Source organism: Lepidochelys olivacea (assembly GCF_965140295.1).
Source record: "Lepidochelys olivacea isolate rLepOli2 genome assembly, chromosome: 11".
NCBI classification, from domain to species: Eukaryota; Metazoa; Chordata; order Testudines; family Cheloniidae; genus Lepidochelys; species Lepidochelys olivacea.
Window position 1 is genome coordinate 47404377 of NC_140421.1, and position 12356 is coordinate 47416732.

The 12356-nt window shown below is 41.9% G+C and overlaps 1 protein-coding gene across 5 annotated transcripts in view; it reads left to right on the forward strand.

Annotated features, from left to right (window-relative positions):
- The first annotated feature begins 11365 nt into the window (after nt 1-11365).
- The window catches only part of ITPRID2 (ITPR interacting domain containing 2), a 56264-nt gene continuing 55273 nt past the window's right edge, over nt 11366-12356 (forward strand). For 3 of the 5 annotated variants that reach the window (XM_084642919.1, XM_084642922.1, XM_084642921.1), the window contains exon 1: nt 11972-12354. In XM_084642919.1, coding sequence (XP_084499045.1) covers nt 12174-12354 — 181 coding nt within the window. In that variant the 5' untranslated portion in view covers nt 11972-12173. Of the gene's footprint in view, nt 11445-11970; nt 12355-12356 lie in introns of those variants that run through there. The other 2 variants (XM_084642920.1, XM_084642923.1) reach the window with 2 other exon arrangements.

Consider the following 12356-nt stretch of genomic DNA (forward strand, 5'->3'; position numbering starts at 1 on the left):
CCTCCCTCCCCAGCCCACTGGCTCGAGGTCCAGGGTAGCCAAAAGGATCCCATGTGTAATATGGGGAGTGGGTTAACCTTCAATACCTTTGCCTCCAGGGACTGTTGGTGTGCAATTTTGACAACAATTTCTCCCATTAACAAGTCTGGTTTACAATACTGGAAACATATTGCATCCATTCATATTAATAAGTGTCAAACAATGATCTCTTTCTTTTTTAACAAATGCATCAAACCCTTAATATTTCCCAATATGACCCAGAGCATTTTGTGTTCCAAAGTAGCTAGTGCAGGTATCTGCATTTCAGTGCATCCCATAGCTATGGCTGTGTAGTTTCCTATTTCTAATATTTTTTTTTCTTATGGATAAGCCATGTGGTAGTATTAAGCCATTACTAAAGATTCCATCGGCCTTTTAGGTTACCCAGACCAATTTGGACCAAGTCTACATTGGCATGTACTTGTTTTTGTATCAGGCTGTCCTGTAGCTGGGACAGAAAGCTTAATTTATTTTTAAGTTCCTGCAGGTCTTCAGTATTTTTTTTTTTAAACACACAACAGTGCTAGCAACAAGACAAAACACAAGACAAAACATAGAACACAGAACACAATTTCTATTGTGACAGTAGATTCATGGTATTGGGTTGCTTTTCAGCTGGCATCAGCTTTTCCTGATTTTCTGAAAGACAAAAAGAACATGTTTCTACCCCTTTGGGGGTGGCAGATTATTGCTTAAAATATTTCTTTTACAAACACCCTTGCTGATTGCAGGCAAAACAGAGAAATTGCCCCCATATTTTCCTGTTTTTGTTCTATAGGCAGGCCAGGTTTCAAAGGCTTTTATCTTTTAAGGGTTATGGGGAAATTATCCCACTGTTTAGTCATTAAATCCCTGAGTTTTCCTTCTTATACAGCAGACCAAGTTTATAATGTTTTTCCTGCTGTGTTAAGCTTTAAGTTTTATCTACAGGTAATAACTGAGAAGCATCATTACCATACGACCTTAAAGGATTTTTCCAAAAATCATACACACTATACGTTGTTACAGGGATACTTATCATTAAATTTATTAAAATTATCTTGTTATCCCATGCCTTTTATTTAGACAATTTGTTTGCTGACCAGGTATGTCCTTTATCTGCAGCTCCTTTGTGCTGCTAGTTCTTTCCTTCCTTTATCATTTAGGTCATTTGCATTTTCACAGAAACTTCCTGCTTTTGGATTTAAAGCCATCAGCAGCTCAGAGACTCTATCTTAAAAGGGACACAATCAACTTTCACCAGAGTTTTGATTACTTTTAACTTCTGCTTCCAAAACACACAGCAATCTGAAAAAGAAAACCCAACCTATTGTGGCTCCCTTTGGAGCCCTAATAGCATTTTAATTAAGTAGCATGGTATGTTTGCATTTCTTTTGCCCCTTCTACAATATACCCTGCACATGTTCTGGGGCAAATGCACATTCCTTCCATAGTTTAACTTCTATAACATTATCCAGATCCATTTTTACATAAGGTGTCACTATTTCTTTTTTTTGCTTACAGAGTTTTCATGTACCTTTATCAAAGTGACAGTCTGATTACTCAGAGCCATTTTAAGACTCAGTGTTTCTAACATTGCTTCTTTTTGTTTTGTGCACCTCACCCCTGCTGTTGCTTCAGAGAGGCAGTCTTTTTTTAATTTTTTTTTTTTACTACAACTCTCATCTGCTATTTTGTTACAAAAACAAACAAACAAAAAACAAACAAAAAGAATCCAAATTTTTTTTTTTATATTCTCCTGATTTTGACTGCCCTGCTGCAGCCACAACTTAAAAACATTTTAAATTTTGTAAAGCATTGAGTTACCTTTTAAGGGTTAAATGCCAAATCCCAAAGCCAAACAACACTAATTACCTGTGTCTAGCAAAAAGGTCTGTCAGTTTTGCAACTTTGAATTAAAGAGTCAAATGGATTTTTAGTGGCATTATTTAAAACAAAAACAAAACTAACTGGTCCTTAGAACTTTACATATTTACACACACACAGACAGATACATACACATTTTCTTTTCCTTAACATCCCTTCCACACTGCTCTGTTTTTTACATCTTTACATTCCCTTTATACATTTGAGGCAGTTAAGTTCCAATAGAACCCTCTTATGTTCTTTTAGCAAATTTGACTAAATTGTCCAGTCAAATGATTTTAATCAGATAGTTTATTTTTGCCTGGCTAATTTACAGACATTCCTTTGGAAAAGGGCCCATTTTTCTTTCAGAATGGCTGCAAAGAAACCAAGAATGCTCTAACACTTTTCCTTTTTAACATTTTCGGTTAAAAGTTGTTTGGGTGAAATACAAAGTTTAACTGCTTAATTCCCTCCAGCCTCTGCAGAGTTAACTTTTTTTTTTTATTACTCTCTTTTCTCTTTGTAATTATGCCTGGGGGTGCCGTACATAGGACCTTCTCCCCCTTTACCTGCCTCCCTCCAGCCTCTGCAGAGTTAACTTTTTCACTCTTTTTGTATTCCTGGAGTGCCTCTTTCACTATTTTCAGCTGGCTTTGGGTATTTGTAGCCAGCACCTTCCAATTGTCTGCTCCCTTTTCCATTTGTGCCTTTTCCTCTTTACATGAAGACAAGCGGAGGGAAGAATCCTTACATGCCTCCCACAACAACCAAATTGCTGCTGCATCTCTTTTGGCAGCACTAGAAGGTTTGTATATGAGGATATACTGAGCCAATCTATCCTCTAGGTCCGAAATAGTGCAGACATCAGCTAGGGCTTGTTTAGTCCAAGGACTGTGCCCAAATTTTTGAAGGATTTGTTTAAAAGGTGTAATTTCTTTAACAAAAGGTGAGGTTGGAGTTCCTTCTGACTCCATTCCTCCCTCTAGTACTGGCTTACCCTGTTTTCTTTTAAACATCTTAACATGGATATTTCAATCTCTTTGTCACTGCTGGTATTACTTAGCAAGTGACACAGCCTAGATTCTGAAATCATAGCTTAATCTATGCGTTTTTCCCCTGCTACCTTCCCGGAGGCCAGCAGGTCCCCTGCTACCTTCCCAGAGGCCAGCAGGTCCAGTTAACCTATTTCTCCCTGCTACCTTCTCGGAGGCCAGCAGGTCTGGTTAACCTGTTCTTCCCTGCTACCTTCTCGGAGGCCAGCAGGTCCCCTGCTACCTTCCCGGAGGCCAGCAGGTCTAGTTTAATCTGTTTTCCCTGCTACCTTCTCGGAGGCCAGCAGGTCTGGTTTAATCTGTTTTCCCTACTACCTTCTCGGAGGCCAGCAGGTCCCCTGCTACCTTCTCAGAGGCCAGCAGGTCTGGTTTAATCTGTTTTTCCTGCTACCTTCTCGGAGGCCAGCAGGTCCCCTGCTACCTTCTCGGAGGCCAGCAGGTCTGGTTTAATCTGTTTTTCCTGCTACCTTCTCGGAGGCCAGCAGGTCCCCTGCTACCTTCTCGGAGGCCAGCAGGTCTGGTTAACCTAATAGAAATGCCTAGCTCACTAGAGCTGGCGGTGTGCACACCAATATTTACAATAACTGAGGTTTTTTACCAATATTCCCCCTTTCGCAATTCTCCACCAAAATGTTGTACCAATAAAATAAAAACCAGCAGGATCTTATTAAAGGGAAAAAGGCAAAATACCACATTTATTGTGAATACAGAAAGAATCATAGTAAGCAGTTAGTTATAGCTATAACATTCCATTCAATCTCATATTTATTCACACATTCATTCATACAAACACACACCCACACACATACACACCCACACACACAGGTTCTGCAAGGTTGTTATCATAGTTACCAGCCTTAGAGTTGCTCATGCCAAGTCACTGGCCAGGTGGCCTGGACATGAGGAGGGAGCAGGGCCTTGTCAGATGCTCATCTGATGCTCCTGGAAGTTGCTTTGCAGAATCAGACCCCAAAGTTCTCACTTTTTAGAGTCTATTTTTATAGGAATTTCTTCCTATGCCAGTCTATGGGAATTGCTTCATCATGCTGTTGCTGAATCAATCAGCAGATAGCACATTCCTGACGGCTCCAAGATGTTATCTTGTTCTTTGGGTCTCCCATTCTTGAGGCTGTTGGGTGGATTCCAGTCTGCCCTCCGGGTGGGGTCCTCTGGTTATTTCCACTTGACGCCTTCTTCAGCCGATGGACACTGGATTCTTAGGCTGGCACCTCCCTGATCATTCAGTTATTATCCACACCAAGCATCCATCCACATACATCCTCTCTCTCTATTTTAATCACAATTGTTAATACAACAAAAGGGTGGGGAGTCTCTGGGTGCTGTTTCTGTTGTTAGAGTATTGCTTTGAGTCTCTCTCTCTGTGAATTGCTTTGAGAACAGACTCTGTCTTAGAATGTACTAACACAATTAGCAGCTTGCAAGTTTCACACATAGAGGGAGAGAAACAGTACCAAAAACCAAGAGACCTCTTCATTAGTAATACCCTGGAATTTAAACTCTGGGGAATCAAACTCATTTGTGATTTTAATACAGAACTTCTTTAATATGATCCAACATAATCTCCATTTATAAACATTTTTAAACTACGATATGTACCCTTAGACTGGAATGTCTCTCTTGGAGCTACACCAGTCTGACCAGTAAGTAACTATTATTAAAAAATACATTTGAAAAGCACAGTGACTCCTAAAGGAGTGCTTACGTGGGCTATTGTGTAAATAAATCCTTCTTTGGAGATTATTGATCAGTGCAGAAGAGATCATGATGTCATGAAATAAAAAAAGCTTTTATTTCTTGAAGTAGTCAAAAAAATGTCAGTGATATTAGTATTAACTATGGTTGCACTTAAATGCAGTTATTATGTGTCTAATAGAAGAGGGTTAAAATGATTTTATTCTCGTTAATTGAGAATGCAACATAAACAGTGATACAATTTTCTTCCATCCCATTTCACACATTCCAGCCTCTTGTTGGCCAGGAATTGGTCAAAAAATTAAGAGTGTGTGTGTGTGTGTGTGAGAGACAGAGAGAGAGAGAGAGATTCCAAATCTAACTCTCCCCCCACATCAAGGTCTTCCAGCTAGCTCTATAACACTCAACGTTGTGTCTTTCTGTGCCAGTGGCTCACTCTTAATATGCTAAACTTTTTTGTTCTACCGTGGCTCAAAATTTCAGCATTTTCTTATTTTTTAAAAAATTTAGACTAGATATGAATTGCACAAGATTGTTGCATGCATCTTGGTTGTTGCGAATATATATATATATATATATATATATATATATATATATATATATAGGGTGTGTGTCTCTCTTGTTGTTTACTTGGGGAGTTACATTTAATACGGTGATTCTGCACCCTCCCCGGCTTTTTGTATATGATAATCAGATACCTCTGCTGATACATTTAAATCAACTCTATCATCACATCTGGAATTTCCTATACTTCCCATGAAGGAAAAGTATTCATTTTAATTTTAGAAATGAGTCAGACACAAGATGGAGTTTTCATAGAATGGAAAGGCAAATATAGCTGATACGACCTTCTTATAGCTAAAATTGAGTATGTGCAGCCAGTAAGGCAGATTCAGATGATGGCCAAGGGACTGATCTTATGAGGTGATGAGCACACACAACTCCAGTTGACTTCACTTGGGACTGTTAGTAGTCAACAATTCTCAGGAGTATTTTTAAAGTTATGTCTATGGCAGGATATCCAGCCAACAGATTTCTAAAAAGAAATTTCAGGAAATACAGGGTGATATCCTGGTTAGAGCATAGCCCTGGATTTCCTGGTTCTGTTCCTGCCTCTGCCTCTGGGACAAGTCACTTAACCACTATACAAAACCAGGCTACTGATATCTACCTCACAGGTATGTCCTTGTAAGGCTTAATTAATTGAAGTAGTCAGTTTCGCCATTGACTTCAAGGGATGCAGAAGTGGGATTCATCATACTGCTAAAGTGGAATAAAAGGGCAATGTATTCTTAGGGCAAATAATTATCTTGATTTCTCTTTATCTTCCATATATAGTTTCAAGTAGGTTCTTTGTTACCCATTTGGAGCAATACCAGAAATTAATAAATCAGAGCTGTAATTATCTTTATATATGAAAGGATGTAGTTAATGCATAAAACATCCACATTTTGTAATTAAGCCTACAAACCAAAGTGCTTTACAATCCTATATATTTATCAGGAAACAATTAAAAACAGTAGATTTTAAAAATGGTTCTTGCAGCACACATACCAAGCAAATGACTTGCCTTTTCTTAGTATTCTGTATTCCTTAGTATTCTCCCTTTGTAACATATGGATTATAGAACTCTACAGAATGCTCTGTGTGGGTGCATTAACAAGGTATTATACTAGACTGGCAGCCTCATAAGTACAGGTATCCAGATAACCTATTACACTGAGAAAATTTATTGGAGTTTGGGAGATGAGACAGAAATAGAACCTCAAGTTAAGAGGAAAGACAGCTAAGTGAAAGCAAGAGACATAAAAAATAAGAAAAAGAAAAGACCAAGAAAATAATTTTCAGAAAAGTTTGTGCTGAAGAAAGTAAAAGGAATAATTTGGGATCTGACAACACTGAAATGAACCATATTGGCTTAGTTTCCTTCTGCCTGCAAGTTCTTTCTTATCCAGCTTTCTTGGCAGAGATCTTAATGTCCTCAGAAATTACAGCTACGTGCTGACACATCTGCTGACATGAGTACATTTGCATTTAGGGAGATTGAAAGCCTCTTTTACTCTCTCTTTCTCTATGGTATTTGTTTTATTACATTCTGTGTGCTGGTCTTAGCTTTTTCTATCTGATCTGGTGGTGCAGCTGTAATCCACTTGAATACAGATATCCGGCTCTTCCTTTAGAAACTTCCTTTTCAAACAGGCAACGCTATAGTTCTTGTAAACGCCCTGACGGAAGTGGGTTTTTTCCTCCTTCCTCCTCCAGCCTGAGGTCCTAGAAATAAAAACCATTTTCTTAAAACTGAGAAAATTTCAATTAGAAAATAGCCCTACAAGTTCTACTGTTCTGAAGAAATGCATTGTGCCCTAATGATCATGCACGGTTTTCCTATCTTATAAAAAATATAGTGGGTTGTCATTAATCCACTGAAACTATTTGCTAGAAAAGCTATAGAAACTGTCCCCCTAACACTTTAATTTGTTAGAACAAAACTAGCATATTATTTTCCATCCACTCTACTCCATATATTTGAGAGAGAACATCTGTCTTATAATACTGACAGATCCAGCTCAGGCATGCTTCTCTGCTCTGGTTAGAGGAAGAGGTAGGTCTACTCTGAATGTGATTATCCTTTTGCTTTCAGCTTTTATTTTAAAAGCAAACTTCAACAGCTAGAAGAAATTACCTTGTACATTTTTATTATAATATTATTTTATAGTGTCTGAAGGTGTAGTGGGTATTTCATACAATGCAAAGAAAGATGCAGTGTGTGTCTTAACAATACAATTATCAGGTTATTCAGATTAGACTGTTGCTGACTGTGATGATTCAATGAAGGTGTTTTTTTAAAAAAAATAATATGTACTCAAAAAAGATGATGATGACAGAGGTATAAAATGGTGGGTATTCTTGACTTGCTAATTGACGACATTCTGAAAGAGGGGAGTTTTCATGAGGGCTTCAAAAGATCAGTGGTGGCCTGGCAGACCAAAGTGAGTGAGGGTTTTCCAAGCACAGGGAGCAGTATGGAGATGCTTGTGGGAGAAGGATGCCAATTTCTCATACATCTTTGGCAGAGTGGAGTGGCTAGCGCAACGTGACGAGGGATAAGGCTGATGTAATTGGGGGGATCCATTATGTATGAGTGTGAGAATCAGAGCAAGATGTCCTAAATTTTGACCTGACAGGGAAGAAGGGGCAATAGGAGAGATTAAAGAAGAAGTAATGTGGTCTGAGTGACAGGTTAGAGTGCTATTCTCTGCCTCTGAGTTCAATTACAAGACCAATAAGATATGTGAAAACTTGTTTTTGAATTACGTGGCAACTTCATTAATCCTTTGTTTAACTGTGTGCAGCTTGGACTTCAAGGAAGTTACCGTTGCTTACTCAGGGATGAATTTGACCTTATAATGTGACAGAATGCTGTTCACTGAAAATTGACTGTTAAATTATGACTTGAATACTTAAAACAATTTTGAAAAAAGTATGTTCAATTTTAAAAATCCATATAACTGATAGGGTTTTATTAGTTAAAAAGATGTTCTTTAACTTATAACTGAAAATCACGTGTTTATTTTTAAATGAAAAATTCTGCTGTTTAATCCAAAATATAGATTATTACTTTAAAAAGCAAACAATAAATCAAAAAACCCACTTAGATATTTGCCTTTGGAAAATATCTACTGCTAAGTATGTATTGACATCATGGATTTGCAAGAGTTTTCATGCTGTTGATCGGTTACAAACTTGGATGTGTGTGTTACTTCATGGAAGCTATTATCGTCCCAAGAAAAGTGTAATAATTGTGATATTCCACATTTCCAGTGATTGTGTAACATCTCAAAGATATTGCAATCTCAAGGATTCATTTTTGAATCAAAGTGTATATCCAAATTACACTGAAGTAATGTTATGCTTGTTCCTTATTAACAAAATCAAGGAAAATCAGATTTAAGGTCCTGATCCTCTAAATACTACTGGTGTGTGATTTTACTCAAGTGTCTAGTCTTACGGAAGTCAGTGGGATGATTCTGCAGTAATGTTATGCACGTGTGTTTGCAGGATCAGGGCCTTAGCCTGTATCCATCAACTCATCTTCTTGTTCTACTTAAGTCACAGAACAATGCATGATGGCTATATTACTGATCAAAACAGATGATTGAAGTCTATAATGTAGTTGGAGTTATCTGGATTTTGATGATTAAAAGAGAATTTCCCAATGTATCTTTGGTTGTGTCAGGCTGCTTTTTTATGTCTTTATAATAAATAGCCCAATCTCAAAACATAAATAGGCTATTGTGATAAAATATTTTTAAAATAATTAGATTAGATACACCCACACGTCAATTTTTTTTGGTTAGTTTTTAATCACAATACATGGAAAAATGAAGATTTACCCTTCTTCCCCTCCTCCCCAATGGTTTATAGCATAAGGGGAAAGTAATCTTAGAAAGACATACATACAGTATCAGATGAAATGGGGACTGAAACTTGTTTTATTCATGAAAAAAAGACATTTTATCTTTAAAAAAATAGAAACTTATAGAAAGGTGAAAATGAGAAATGAGACCACATTGCTATGATCTCTCAACTACAGCAGGAAATATGTTTGTTTATCATGACCCTCATATTTCTATAGGCAGATTAGTTTTTAAATAAAAGGTGTCTATTCTGTTTGTCTACAAAAACTAAACCCAGGGTTGATGACAGGACTTCCAAACTTGTAGTTACAGAAGACCCTGGCCTCAGGAGATTGTTACTGTCAATACTTAGAGGTCTAGCCCCTCTTTCTGAAGGTATCTGTGGGACAGACCTGCTTTTTAAAGTTTTTCTGATGATTCTTACCTCTCCTGGCTGCTGCTGCTGCGTTTACAGCCATGCCCTGTTTTAATACGGTGTGGATTTTTGAACCTTTCTGAGCAGTTAACCTCCAAATTCTCTTGTCTTGCACATTTTGTTAGAATAGCAGGGGCAGGAGGTGGGGACTTGGATGTATTTGTGTCAGTCCTAAGCACTCCCCACTATGGAAGGTAATTCCCTAAGCTCCCTAGTGGAACATGGACAATAAGGGCTAGCATATCCAGGGTCTAAAATAGACTCTTTAGAAATCTGAACATTTTAGGCTCTGATTCTGCCATGAGTTCCGTATAGGTGGACCACTATAAAAGCCAGTGAGGCTTTGCACAGGTGCAACAGTTTGCCCACAGGGCTCCAGTTGCCTGATAATGATATACCAGCATAGTCCTTAGGAGTTTTACCATTAACTTTAATGGAGCAAGGATTTCACCCCTAAAGCCCTTCACATTCTCTGGTATGTGCAGTGATTTCTTAGGCACTGGTTTGTTCCCGGACATTGAGTCTCCATTTTCCCAGATTATATTGTTTGTTGGATTTTCAGGAAACGCTGGATGCTTTAATCTTCCTAGAAGCCAGTTTAAGGATTATAAAGACTTCAAGAGAATTTAAATAAGATTTTAAAAGGCTTCCTCGCTCTTACCAGTATTCCTGTGCTAAGTCAGAAAGAGGATTACTAAAGTTTAGACTCTTAGAAATTAAAGTTTTGAGTAGGGTGGACTCAGCATGACCACTATTACTCTTCTTACTCACCAGGGCTAAATTTAGCCACGAAAAATCACACAGCTTTTTATGTGGAGTCACTGCCCCATCTATGTTGTCTTTGATCTTCAACTACATTGTGCATTTAGATGGAAGGGGTGGGAAGAAGGAAACATTACTGGGCTAATGACCTGTCACCTCTCTGGTAAGAAAAGGAGAGTGATCTGTAGCCTCCACGGTGTTAGATCTGGGAAGATGGGGTCAAGCCTCTTCACCTAAACTCGGGACTAATTTCACTGATTTCAGCGGACACAACCGAGTTACCGTTAAAACAGATTCAAACTACTTTATAATTTAAAATAACCTAGATTGTTAGCTCTTTGGGGCCAGGGGCTATATTTTTGTTCTGTGTTTGTTGGTCTAAGCACAATGGGGCTCTCCCTGGTCCATGACATGATAATAGACATTAATAATGCCTTCGGAATGCTGAAAGTTCTCATCTTTGCATCTTTCTCTTCCTGTCATCCACTTTTCCTTCCATCTCTCCCTTTCCCTTTATCCTTTTTTTCTTCCTCTGCATGTTTTCCACAGTCACTTTTCTACACTCTTTTATTTGTTCGCTCTTCTCCAGCTAGTTCTCTAAGCCATGTTTCTTTCCGGGTGTGCCCTTTCTCCCTCTTTATTTGAGCTCTTAATATCTTCTGCCTGTCCTCTCCCTACCCGTCCTCTCGGTGTGTTTGTGAGCTGGACCAGCTCACCCTCCCCAAGCAGGTGAGGACAGCGTGGTGCGAGAGCGGATGGGCTGCCACGAGCCTTTTGCTGGATGCAAATAAACTTTTGCTCCCCAGCAAGACCGGGTCGGTTTTCCAATTGCCCCTTTTCCTGCTCCCTCGTTTAAAAAGCCCCGGACGCTGCCGGAGGATTTTACTGTGTATTTCAAGGAGGCCGACAACAATCGCCCTCCCAAGTCTTGTGTCTGCACGGCCATCGCCCCACTAGCCCCCGGGCCGGCCGCTGCGGGGAGGGGGTCACTGGCGGCCCTGGCCCCCGGGGGGGGGAGCTGCAGAAAGGGGAAGCCGGTGGCTGCCGGGCGGAGAATAAGCGGCTCTGCTTGGGTCCCATCACGTGGGCAGCAAACTTTTCTCCCAGCAGCGGTATGAGGAAGTTCAGAGGGACGCTGCTGCTGCTGCTGCAATCCCCAGCCCAGGCGGGTGAATCCTCCTCCCCCGGGCCCGCTATGTGAGTCTGGCTCAGCCCCTCAGCAAGCGGCTCCTCTCGCCGCGGCAGGCAGGGTGGCTGCGGGGCTCGGCCCGGCCCTCCGCGGGACCCCGCCGCTGGCTGCGGGGCAGGGGCCCGATCCTGCTGCCCGCTCCCCAGGGAGGGAGGCGGTTTGAGGAACACCCCGATGGATTAAGTTCTCGGGTTGCCGTTCGGCTCCCACGGCTCGGGCGGGCGGGCGCCTCCCGGTTTGTTTGTAAGTTTTTCCTGCGTCCGCTCGAGCGGCGCTCCCGGTTGGAAGCCGCGTTGGGCGGCGGGGGAAGCGGAGGTGACAGTCGCCAGCTGGGGCGAGGCGTGGGCGGGGAGCGAGCTGCAGGAAGCGAACCCCGGGCGGCCGGGGGCGGCCAAACGCAGAATCGTTTTCAGGGCGGACCTGGAGGCTGGTCCAGTGTTGCAACAGCGAGCGAGGCGAGGGTCGCCTGGGCGCGCGGGGCCGGCCGGGGGCGCTGCGGAGCGCGCCGGGCTGGTGCCCCTCGGCGGCGGCGCGGCCGGGGAACTGGGGCGGACGCTCGGGGACTCGGGCGCTGCTGCTGCGCGGGAGCCTCGCGTGGGAAACTCGCTGCCGCCCTCACTTCCCGTCCCGCGTGGCCGAGCCGGGCTCCGCGCGCGCTCAACCCGGCTCGCGTGTGCCCGGCAGGGCGCGTTGCTGCGGGCGCCTGGTGAAGTGAAGCCGCCGCCGCCGCGGTGCTGATGGAGGAGCCGCCGGTGGCAGAGGAGTGGCCGGGGGCGAGCCAGAAGAGAAAGGCCTGGGCCAAGAGCAGAGACTCCTGGCAGGCATCGGAGGCGGAGGATCTCTCGGCAGGAGCGGTTGAGCTGGCCCGGCAGGAGGACGATCTCACCGGCGGAAAGCTGCTCCTGGCTGCAGAAGCAGGT